The 12,799-nt window shown below is 40.6% G+C and overlaps 1 protein-coding gene across 3 annotated transcripts in view; it reads left to right on the top strand.

The window, feature by feature from the left end:
- Positions 1-12,799, top strand: part of TOX3 (TOX high mobility group box family member 3) — a 98,948-nt gene that overhangs the window by 63,233 nt on the left and 22,916 nt on the right. For 2 of the 3 annotated variants that reach the window (XM_054570329.1, XM_054570327.1), the window contains exons 2-3: positions 5,726-5,791; positions 9,739-9,993. In XM_054570329.1, the coding sequence (XP_054426304.1) occupies positions 5,726-5,791; positions 9,739-9,993 (321 nt within the window). The remainder of the gene's footprint in view (positions 1-5,725; positions 5,792-9,738; positions 9,994-12,799) is intronic. The other variant, XM_054570328.1, reaches the window with a different exon arrangement.

Here is a 12,799-nt window from a genome sequence, read left to right as displayed (position 1 = left end):
AATAAATACACAATTTTTTATAAGTAAATTCCAATTTTTGGGGCCCCCCCTCATATGTGGGTGTATATGTAGAATTATATATGTGTGCATAATTGTCTCTATATAATTATATATACACAATTAGCAGAACTGTGGGTGTCTGTGTATTCTCCTGCTGGTTATACCCGAGTCCATTGTTGGCCAGTTTTTGTTCCCGGACCGTGTGAACCCCTAACCTTTGGGCAGACTATCTTTATTCACTAAGTCCTTCTTTGCTTCCTGACGAGGGGCTCCATGTCCACCCCTGAGAATTGTGGGTATTTTCATTGGCCATATTGGGCTCCTTTGGGTTCGGTATCTTGGAACAGCTCACCACTGCTGAGCATGGTTAAAACTCGGTCATCTGCGGTGAGTTCTTTCCCACGGGGTCGTTAGCAGAGCCTGGGAGAGTGCGAACTGTGCAGCCCGCCTCCCCGCCACGTGACCGGGCTTGGCACACTTGATCCACGATGGCACAGTTCATCTGTGTAAGCAATGACAGATGTCCTCACTGAGGCATCAAATTGGATGGTGTCTGCTAACCAATCTAATGGGAAAACAGAAAAGAGAGTTCGAAAGATTATCTTTTTTTTTTTTTAAAGGATTAAATTTATGCCATTTAGCTGTGCGATACCCTGCTTTCAGGCTACTTTATTAGAAGCCTGTACGATTCTTCACACGGGTGTCAAAATAATTTCAGTGGGAATGGGGTTGTGTGGGCTCATCAGGCCGAGTAGCCATCTTGGGACTACAGATGGGCGCTTGTCTGTGCTGCCCCGCGGTCTCCCCAGCCTTTGGCCGCATGGGCTGGACGTAACAACCACCATTCATTTACTTTGGCACCTCACACAGTTCAACGGCCCGCAAACACGATGGTCTTTAATAATTTTTTTTTTAAATCCTGCAATACTTCTTTTTAATTGATGTCCTTCATAAATTGTATTCACTGAAGCTGTAATTACTCATCAAGCAGCAAAAGTAAATCTACTTCCAAGAGCAATGAAGATGTTCTTTTGTGAAATTATGAAGATACAGGCGTACGCAGAGTAATTTTGTTCTGCCTTATAATTAGATTTTGGGGATCATCTATTAGAGCCTATCAAAGTGGAAAAGACCTCATAAATGCTCCGGCCTCTCAGTGACCATTTCCATATATAAATGACTATTTCTTTCATAATGTTTTTATATACTCTTTAGAGTAGTTAATGCTCTTTCACATGAGGTTCGTTCATTTAAGAGTATTTGAAATATTTTGTTTTGACTCTTAAAACCTAGAACCTCATATGGTTGCATAGGAGATCTTTGAAGGATCAGTAATGAAGAATTACCATCTAGAAAGTCTGGAAATAGGCCCAATTAAGGTGACATACAATACATGATTGAACAAGTCTTATTTGGGTGATTTGCAAAATGCATATACTTTACCATTGTACAGAATTAGGTTAATACCTTTTATAAGGATTCAGGGAAAATAAAGGAATACTATCAGTAAAGAGTTTGCAACAAGGTTTCCCAAAGCATGTTCCTACAAGGCATTGCGGGGGAAAGGAAAGGGAGTGTTCCACAGAAAAAATATAGTGGGGGGTTTCTTAGTATCTCACCCTTAAGAAAGATGTAAGCTCCATCCAAGGAGGAGCCTCATCATCATCTTCCCCATTTGGTCTCCAGTTCCTACCACAGTGCCTCATGGGACCTTGAAGAATTCACCGGAGGACTTGTCAGAGCCTTTGATTTTGTAGCTGGTGTTGAGACTCGCCAGAGAGGCCGGGGTCTGCGGCCTTGCCCAGGCTACGGGGCCGCATGACCCTTTTCTTGGGAACATTTTACTGGTGCTGGGAACCTTAAAATGCCCTCTGGGAAGTTACAGCTTTGAGTAAGATAGACAAGATTGATAACTTTTAGAATGGAACTGATTGGTCAACTATTCAAGTTTTCGTGGGTATTGGATCATAAGTGATACAGATCGCAAAGCAGGATGAAGGTGAGACTTCCATGTTTGTATCTGATTTGGGGCAAGAAGCTTGACCCTTAGAAGCCTCAGTTTGTAAATTTAGAAATGGGGGCAGTAATTATGTTTATCTGGTGGTTGGGAAAACAAAGTACACCTAGTTGCGCTTAGGAAAGTTAAATAATGTAGATAGAAGGCTTTCCTGGGCAAACACATCATTACCGTCATCTTCTTCACCATCATCATTGTCGTCATCACCACTCTCGACATAAAAACGGAAGTGATACAATTACTCCAGGTTGGTGGGTGGTGATGAGACACTGAGGTTTAAATGGGGTTCCTCCTTTCCTCCCTCTCCTCGACAGACCTTGGGGTGCTTACAATGTGCCAGGCATTGTCGTTGGTTCCAGGGGCACCAGGGGGCGAACACGGTCAAGGCCCCTTCCCACGTGGACCTAGGATTTCTTGGAACAGAATGTGTTTGTTAAGGTCACTGTCTCTTGGAACATGAATTTAATTGTATACAACTTAGCTGAAGTTAACTGTTCAGAAGTCATCGTATCACAGATCTGTCCCCGCAGAGTCACTTTTTCTCTAAAAATCCAACCCATTTCTAAGACAAGCAAGCAAAGCAGGTTCCTAGGTCACATTTAACATAAGCGAAATTACGCTAGCATTCCTCAGTGAGGTAAGTCACCAGGAAACCGGCACCCCTTCCAACCTGGGCAGGGCAACCACCCCAGGAGGCAGGTCAGGTTTAGCCAATAAGAATGTGCCCTGGCTGGTGTGGCTCAGTGGATTGAGCGCTGGCCTGTGAACCAAAAGGTTGCTGGTTTGATTCCCAGTCAGGGCACATGCCTGGGTTGCAGGCTAGATACTTGGTTGGGGCAGGTGAGGGCCAACTGACTGATATATCTCTTGCACATTGATGTTTGTCTCCCTCTCTTCCTCCCTCCCCTTCCCTCTCTCTAAAATTAAATAAATACAATCTCTAAAATAAAATACACAACACCCAGCTAAATTTGAATCACAGATAAGGGACACTTTTTTGTTTAAGTATAGCCCAAATAATGTATGGCCCATACTTACCCTTTTTTTTTAAGTTGTTAATTCAAAAGTCAAGCTGACCTGGGGCCCCTGTCTTGTGTTTCATCTGACCACCCTAAACCTGGGGCCCAGCCGCCCGGGTGGGAAGAAGACGCATGTTTGGAACACGCCAGCCTCTGAAGCCATCTTTGCAGAGGGCATGTTTTACCCCTAACAAAATGGAGACCTTTGCTTCTATTTTAAAGGACTGATGGCTGTTCCAGCCCAGTGGCCAAGTGTGTCCAAATAAAAGCCATTATTTAAGGCCTTCCATAGACACAGAAGATATGCAGGGGGAGCTTTCTGATGCCAGCTCAGTCCTTCAGGTGAGAGCTTTTCAAACGACCTGGACCCCACCGGAACCCCCTGCTTGACTGCCCGCAGCGCCACCATCCTGTGGCTCACTTGCGGTTGCCTGCGTCGTTCCTGGTTCTTCTCATTTCTCCAGGGCAAATACTAATTAATGGATACAATTCACAGCTGATTAGCTGTAGTTTCTTCAGTAATTACATTCGCATACTAACTGTTCAGAAGAGGATTTCTAACCCAGTTCTTATTTCACTCTCAGCTTAATTTGTTTTTTGAATTGTTTAGGCCCTTAGTTTAATAGCCATTTTATTTTTCTTTGTTTTAGGTGCTATTAGATAATAAGTGAGTTCAATCTTAAAAAAAAACAAACAAACTCTGTGATAATGAGCTGTTTGCCTTCAATGGATTTCTAACTCCCCAACAAAACCTACATTTAAATAACGTTAAAGTTGAGATCCAGGCTGTCGGTGGTTTGGGGAGCCAGGATTGGTGTATGAAATACACATGGTGACCTAGTTCTCATAAATATTTATAAAGAACATGAGGAATGGAAGCCCGAGATCTTAATTCTAAGATCATTAATGCATCAAGAGTTCCAAGACAGAATCTACTTTTTTCTTGCATGTTTTTAACATTATAGAAACATGGGGAAAATGTGTGTGTGTGTGTGTATGTGTGTGTGTGGTGTGCATGCATGTGCACACATACCTGCTCGTGTGGTGTTTTCCCTAAATTTTTAAATCATGTTTAAACCATTTTATTGAGGCATGATGGACATACAGAAAAACTCTGGACATTTAATGTATACAACTCGATAACCTGGAGATAAGTCTACGTTTGTTTTTGATATCACATGCCTTCCAGGAAACCAGATAAAGGCCTTTCTGAAGCACGAACAAACACATCTTTCAGAAACCCTTATAAAGATATTTATCCAAATGAATCTGAGGGCTCACTGTGTAAGTGGGTATTGAGGTGTCGCTTTGCAGGGTGGGATTTTGCTTCCGCGGACCGCACCAGCGCTCTGGAACTGTTCGAGTCTCTGCGTAAATCCCGCTTAGTTCTCGGATCCCTGACGTGGTCAAGTGCAGCATGTCAATCCTGCTTCTGCGAAAGAGTCTTAGGGGTTCAGTTCAGGGGCTGAGAGCCCCCTGGAAAGAAGCGTGGGTGGGTTTATTGAGACGGTTTATGTCTATGTTCTATTTAGTCTCCCTTTCTCTCCCTCCCCACTGCGCCCCCCCCCCACGCCGGCCTTGGGAAAATTGTGCCTTCTACTTTAAATAATTACTAGCTCTATTTATATTAAAGAATGGATATATACATTTCACCCTTTGGAGACCAAACCTCTGTGTTATTTAGTGCATTAAAGGGAGGAAATCATACACTTTGTAGAAAGGAGGGCGTCCTTTTTCTATTGAAAAATCATGAACATAATATAACTCCAGCTAATTTTGCTCACAGAGCCTTTCCATCTTGCCAGACTGATAACAGAATGTTTAAAGCAACCAAACGTGCCTGCTTCTACCATCCAAACCCGAAAACACATTTCTGCCCAAATCCAAGTTTAACATTTTGATAACAGGTCTCTAGAAGTAAAGAGCTTACGCCTGAAATGCTGATACAGTCTTATTTGTGATGGTATGAATGGACTATTGTGTTAGGGAATTAAATAAAAATTGCTGTGTTCATGGGATCCCGCTTATTTTTTAAACCTCTTTGCACTTAATGTTACATTGAGAGATTAAATATCACTATTTTCAGCAGCTCTGATGGATAGAGATACCGTTTTAAACTCTGGAGATTTAAAAAAATATTCTTTAGTCTGATCATTTATTTATATTCACGCCACACCCCATTCACTAGAAAATAGAATTTGAGTCCTGGGAATTGAATTCTCTTCCCTTTAATTCACATCTTAACCTACCCACACTTGCAACATCTGTTCTGGAAAAGTAAGCTATGAAATCGCAACATGCTTTAAAAATGTGTCAAGGTGATTTGGGGGTGGGGGGGTACTCTTTCCCTTCTAACCTCTGAGAAATGCCAGTTCCATAAGCAACACATGCGAGTGACCAGTTGGGCAAATGTTTGCAGTTGCCTCGGCTTTGTCTCGATGAGAAACAACACTGTTTTCTGGAATGATCAAGGTAGCCTAACTCCATGCTGGATTTTTCAGAGGGAACCAGCCAGGAGGATAGAATAGTGGCAGGATAGAAACCGCCACGGTTCCCCTTTGCTCTGGGTAAAATCACTCTTTCACCTCCTAACACCAGCATTCTTTCCAAATCTCATCAAGCATTAGGTAAGCCAGCACAGTCCTTTATTAATTTGCATATTAACCTGAAACAATCTGTTTTCTTCCAGTTTGGAACTAACAATAACTATATGAACATGGCAGAGGCAAACAACGCTTTCTTTGCAGCCAGCGAGGTAGGTGTTTCCCTTAATGTGTCTGTTCATGTTTTTGTGTGGTATTTAGATCATTTAAAAGGCTTGAAGGGGAAAAGCAAAGTACCGAATTTATCTTTCTCGTGTGTGGCGCAAGGTAATGACTTAGGAGGAGAAAGGAGAAAAACGTATTGGAAAGGAAAATAACCTGACACGTCTGTGTCGCTTGTCCAAGTCTGTTGAGAATGTTAGCAACTCACACACGTCTTGATGAGAAGAGATACACATGCAAACAAAAGTAAATAGATGAGAAAGTATATAAAATCCACCTATCTCTACAAGCTATGTAGGTACCTAAGCATATAAGTGGTTGTGAAATGGAATGGAAGTAATTTTTGATGAAAATATTTTAACTTCGCATAGCTCTGGGGATAGTTTCATTAAGTTGCCATGATTTGGGAAACAATGTGGCGGAACAGGATTACTGTTTCCTGGGTCTTCGATGTAAAATAAAATGCTTTGGATTTTGTTAGCTCCCCACAGCCTAGTATAGTGCCTTGCACATAGTAGGTGCTCAATAAATGCTGAATGAGTGAATGAGCATAGTCATAGCCAGGAAAGCTGACAGAAGGTAAAGGTGGCACCATGGTGGCTCTGCGTTTGTCTACAGTTTACTGGTGCAAATGGAACACAAACCTTCCCGTTTTTACTGAATTCCTTACTTACTGGCTTAGGGCTATTGTCTGGTCTCATTGGCTTACCCCGCCAGAAAATCCTGGATCTCGATTAGATAAAGGGAGTGGTTTCTGGAAAATGGTGGACTCTGAGACTGAAGATTTTAAAGCAAGATCCAACAGCGGCATCGGCCCAAACGAACCTCTCGGCAGTTCCTGTAATAAAGTCTTCCTTTTCCCAATACATTCAAATACAGGACACTGAACTAGCTTGACCCCAGAGAATGTCACAATGGCTTCCTCAGCGACTGTGGTCCAAGGAAGCAAGCGGTGTGAAAGAAATTAACCTTGGGAAATTATTAGAAAATAGGGGAGATCCAGAATTCAGTGGACGCATAGATTAATTCATTTTTACAGTGACCATCAACTCTCTAACCAAGAAGACAGCCCAGAGAAGGAATATTGCTGGCGCCGGCTGCTGTGTTGTTTGTGATAATGAATACAAACCCCATCTGTAAGGACAACATGATGTTTCATTCTGTAGGATTTTTTTCCCTACATTTGAATCAAACATTGATGAAAGCTCCGCTGCCAGCAGCTGCTCAGAGACAATTTAATTCCAGCTGTGATAATTCACCGTGTCAGACGTTGGCTGTTATATGTTGATACAACAGTTCTCCAGATTTGCATTTTTATCAAAAGGAACAAATGTTTTGAACATTTCGGTACAGATGGTATTTAACCATGTACACACTACTTTAACATGTTCAAGGTAAACACTGAAAAGTCAATATCTGTAAGAAGTAATCATAGAAACTCTACATGATGAATCTGATGTTGGTCAGGAGGCATTGTGTGCAGAGGTCCGTAACTTTGGTTTTTGTTGGTGAGGCCGTACGTGGTTATTTTTATAATCTCAGATGACCAGTGTTTTTGTTACGTTTTTCTCTAAGGAATGCTTAACAAACATTGATTTGATATATTACCTCTCTTTAAAAGTGGTTAAAGATTTTAGCATTTTCTTGATTATGTACTGTAGCATAATTTTACAGCGTGATTTTATTAGGTTATGATATAATAGTATACTAAATCCTAACTTAAAATTATTTTGTCTTTTAAAAAAATTGTACTCTAAGGGCATATTATATAAGATCTCTCTTTCTAGTCCTTAACAAAAATAAAAATGAAAAGCTCCCAATTTTGACTGCCTCGCATAAGAAATGTTTATGGTAGAGTTTAAAGGCAATCTTATGTAACAACTTCCCTACACATCATTTTTGAACAAAAAGTAAAGCCCAAGTAAATGTTAATGCTCTGCATTAGAGCATGTGCCTAATTTCCCAATCACGGCATTAAAAGTAAATTTATTTGGTTTTTTCACACTTTAATGAGTGCAAACTAATTCAGGAAGACTTTAGGTTTGATGCAGTAAAGTCGAAATTGTGCCTGAAACCAATCCCCTTCGCATAGACATTGCCCTGTACAGATCCCTGTGGGGACCACGACCGTCTGAGTTTGAAATTCACACATTCGCTTCGTGTTTTCTCTCTGTGTCATGCTCACCCTGACCATTTTTAAAGTACTTTAAATATTTATTGAAATAATATTTCAAGTGTTAATTACAGTGGTAATGAAAACAGCCAAATGCCACATATCAAGAATGAGTGTTTATCCGTATTGTTAATGTGATATGTTAGATTTCATTAAGCAGTAATGGGGTAGCAAATGAGTCACAAATTACAGTTGCATCTGTTACTAGACCGCATTAGTGCCAAAATAACAGCAAACGCAGCCATAGGGTTACGTTCATTCGCCAACCACGCTTGCAGCCAATTCATCCCTTTGTGTTTGAGAACTTGGGGTACCGTCGTGAGGAATGGACACCTTTTGCGGGTCAGTATTAGAATAAATATGCCAAAAAATCTAATATTTCTTTCTAGCTTTCAAATGTGTTCCTCCGTTATAACGTTTTGCATATACTGAATCTGCTAAGGACCTGAAGATGTTCCGTTGTCAATCATGGCTTATGACCTTTTTATTTCCAGTGAGATAAAGCGTAACAGTTGACAGGGTCTACACGTAGAACTGTGTTCTTTCCCTTCAGTTTGTTTCTACTTTCTCTCACATGGTTGTTAAATTACATCATCAATTCATAGTTTGAATGATGAGAATTTTCAGCTCTCAATTAGTTCTCTTAACCAATTACAGCAGATTCAAATTATCTCGCACCAATTCATTCTTCAAAAATGTTATTAATAATAAATGAACTGTAAATTTGCCCCTCTGAGCTGAGAATAAAAAATATCTGAGTCCTCTCCCTTCCCAACCTCTTCCCTCTACCAAAAATTGTATTGTACACCCTGACCACCTCCAGTCCCCAAATCTGAGCTTCTAGCCTAAAAAAGTGGGGTTGAGCATAAAGTCCCGATTTATATCATAGCCGTATTTTATAACACTATCTTTAAGAATCTAGGTAGCAATGAAGGAAGCGGTGCATTATTTGTTCTTAGGTCTTGAGAAATAATACTTGTCCAAGTGAGCAACCTCAGTGGAATTAAAATGTGCCTCTCAACATATCTCTGTTCCTCCTACAGATCATATTTAGAAGTTTAAGACTGGCAGCAAATGTTCTGATAAATACATATCAAAATCTTCATGTAAAAGGAAATAACTCTCCTTATAGTTTACATAAAAGCACTGGAACCTTTTAATAGATGCTCTGATGATAGTCCTTGTATAAGATGCTGTATTGCAGACAGTAATATTTCCATAGAAGCACTCCTTGCACTTGGGAATATGTCAATAAGGCAATGTAAAAAGCACACCACAAATTGAATATGACTTGTTTTATATGTTGTGACAGAAAGTAAATATGTGTAATGTTCACTTCTGGATGAATGTTGTGTGCGTGCACTGCCGAATCGTCAGCGTTTTATGAAGCATGTGGATAATGTGAGTGGTTTGAGCTGTTTCACTAACATATCAATAAAGTGGCAATTTGTTATATAGCCAAATCTAATGTCGCTGCTGCTCCAACTAACAACAAAGACAGATGTTGCTAATTAAGTCCGCATTAAAAAACTATTAATACTGATACGCCTTTAAAACCATATGATAATGAGACTTAAATCTTTAATCAGAATGATCGGCAAAACTTTATATATGACACTCTGTGTTTAAGATGTTTTCATTTGAGAAATAAATATTTGGCCTCGCCATGTAGTGTTTTCATGCAAAATCTTTCTTTTTCTCTCCAGGGAGAAACACGATATAGGAACAGAGGATGAAAATAATCTGTATTTTGTTGCCTTTCAGCAGACGTTCCATACGCCCAGCCTCGGGGACGAGGAGTTCGAAATCCCTCCGATTACGCCTCCTCCGGAGTCGGACCCCGCTCTGGGCATTCCAGACGTGCTCCTACCCTTTCAAGGCCTCAGCGACCCCTTGCCCTCTCAGGGCAGTGAATTCACACCTCAGTTTCCCCCTCAGAGCCTGGATCTCCCGTCCATTACAATCTCAAGAAATCTCGTGGAACAAGATGGCGTGCTCCATAGCAGTGGGTTGCACATGGTAGGCAGCAAGTTGATTTGCTTGAAAGTGTTTTTCTCCTTTGTACTCCTCCTGGTGAAGATCTGGGAGTTCCTTTCTGAAACAGGCTCGCGCCTGTCTGCTGGGGCCCCCGTGGATTGTTCTTCCTGGTGCCATGTTTGGACGCCAGATCGGTCCCTGGTATTTGACAAGAGGGCATTGGGTTGGTAGACAGTCCTATGAAAGAGGATGGCCCAATAAGATCTTTCTGATTTGCAGTGATTTTTTAAGAAAGTCAGATTCATTGGTTTGGAAGCAGCCAATCGTCCCTTGCCTTGTGACAAAGCGGCGTGCTTGAGCTGAAAGTTGGCCCAGGCGAGGGTTTGGAAGCGGTTGTCCCGTTCAGGTGCCTCGCTCTATTGCATTAGTTGGATTATAACATTATGTTTATGACACATGATATGCTCTTACCTCGAATGAAATATCAAACTGTGATACAGAGAAAGGGCAAAGAATAATCGCTTATAACCAGCAGAGGAAAATATAGATTCCGTTATTGTGTGAAATATACCTAATTGTGTTATTTATTGTCATAAACATCGAATAGGGCACTCCAGAGAATGGAGATTACTAATGCAATCGTTTTGGTTCTATTTTTCTTAGTGAGCAATTATAGTCAGCAACCACCAGAGTAAATCTGCTTAAGTGTTTTAACTCTTCTGCTGGGATTTTGTTGTTTTTCGCCACAGTATTTGAAGCATTTGTGTCTATTTAGGTGAGGTACTAAGCAGACATTTTAAAACAAGATCAATAGTTTGTAAGGCTTTTTTTTTTTTAACCCTGATAAAATGAAACAGATGTGTTGGTATAACAAAAAAACAAATCCTATTGCTTGTTTACATATTTCTCTGCACATTAGGAACACACTAGTGGTGTCTACTGGTTTCATTGTTAATTCCCCAGATAACAACAGACAGTTGCAAAATATGTAGTGGATTAGCGTGCAGAGATTCAGCGTGCTCTCTGAAATATAAGATTACTTCCCCAAATAGGATTGCAGCAACATAATTTTCCTTCCCTGTGATCTTTTGTGTTTGAGCTGAACATCAGGGTTTTTATTTTTACTTTTTTTGTTGGAAAAGAATGTAGCCAACAGCCGAGAAAGGGCCATTAAGTATTCATAAACGTCCCCCGCCATCGCAAATAATTGTTTCCCATGGACTCTCCTACATTTTTGTCCTTTTGACACTAGAAAGAAGGATTCTGTCTCTGTTCTTCTACAATCAGGCTTGCAGTGTTGTGCCTGAAAAATAATAAAAATGAAAAGGGTGTTTAGTCACCAAGAGAGAGACAGGGTTCACCATTGTTCGTAGAGGCTCAGCCAGGCTCATTAAAGTTGCAGAAATAGTTAAAAGACCTTATAATGCATGCTAAAATGTGTACTTTATTAAATTGGTAAATATTTATTAATAATATAATAATCTGCCTTTAAATTAAACATCTGATGAATTACTTTCCCTTAAAGCTATAAAACTGTTATTGCTGCTATAAAAAAGTGTAAAGGAGGCATTTTGACTATGAAATTTCATTTCATGGTCAATTGAATTTACTATATTGGAAAGAACCGAAGATGGAATCATAAAATAATTATGATATTCACATACACTTAAAGAACAATGCTTTCACGGACTGGCGTTGGGAGAGAGGACTCAATTTTTAATGCTGCTTTTGTAATGTATTGCTAATCACTAAAGCAGTTGAATTATTTCATTGATTTTTAAAAGCATAAGTACATTAGCTAAGGGCAGGCTATCGTCAGGGTACTTACCTGGACCTCATCACATTTATCGGTGCCTTTCTAAAGTTTTGCTGAACCTGAATGATATTTATTTTGGCTTGCAACAAACTAATCTTGTTGAAAATTCTAGTAGAATTTCACCTTGAAGAAATGTCATGGGGTTTTAAATCACAAATGTTGGGAAAAATAAAATGTACTAGGACAGAATGATGATGAATACAATGTGTCGTTGGCTTTGTTCTATGGACTACTTGACATGTTCACCTATAAACTTGAATTCAGAATCGCCAGAGGCCTGGTTAAAAATAGGCTGTGTCAAGGTTCCCGTCCGCTCCCTCCGGGTCCCGCGTCGTCTGGCTCCATCCTCACGCTCCCCGGCCGCTCCGCCGAGATTTCCCTCAGGAAGGTCACCAGAAAAATAATAAATAATAGTTTATACCTCGTGCATTCAGCTTCCCTGTGTGCATGGATATTTCATACCTCATGCAAGTAAGGAGTTGTATTATCCAAATGAATATGGCTGTCTGTGAAGGATTGCTATGGTGAATTAGGACTATCGTAGAAGAAGAAAAGCCAGCGTGTTGGTATTGTATTAAACCAGCTTTTCTTCAGAGCTTCCTTGGTTTTCCTTTAGGAAGAGTGACAGCTTGTCACATTGCTGATTAGCTGCATTTTTGTCGGCAACAAGCACAACATGTTTATCTTCCTTAAATGTATGCTATTATATTTAAAAACAGAGCGGGAGCAAAAAGCAGGGATTAAAATGAGTCCAATGAAACAGACTCACAGCTACAGAGAGCAGACTGACAGCTGCCAGAGGGGAGGGGCTTGGAGGGCTGGGGAAAAAGGTGGAGGGATTAAGCAGAAAAAACACAAAGCTCCTGGACACAGACACCAGTATGGCGATTTTCAGAGGGGGCGGGGGTGGAGGTGGGAGGAGGTAGAAGAGGGTAAAGAGGGAACAAATGGTGATGGAAGGAGACTTGATTTGGGGCGGCGAACACACAATGCAATAATACACAGATGAGGCGGTGTGCACTTGTACCCCTG

This window comes from Pteronotus mesoamericanus, unplaced genomic scaffold, assembly GCF_021234165.1.
Source record: "Pteronotus mesoamericanus isolate MK-2021 breed Mesoamerican mustached bat unplaced genomic scaffold, CSHL_Meso_final contig_202, whole genome shotgun sequence".
Classification (NCBI taxonomy): domain Eukaryota; kingdom Metazoa; phylum Chordata; class Mammalia; order Chiroptera; family Mormoopidae; genus Pteronotus; species Pteronotus mesoamericanus.
The sequence above is the reverse complement of the archived record's forward strand: the minus strand, read 5'-3'. Positions and strand labels throughout refer to the sequence as shown.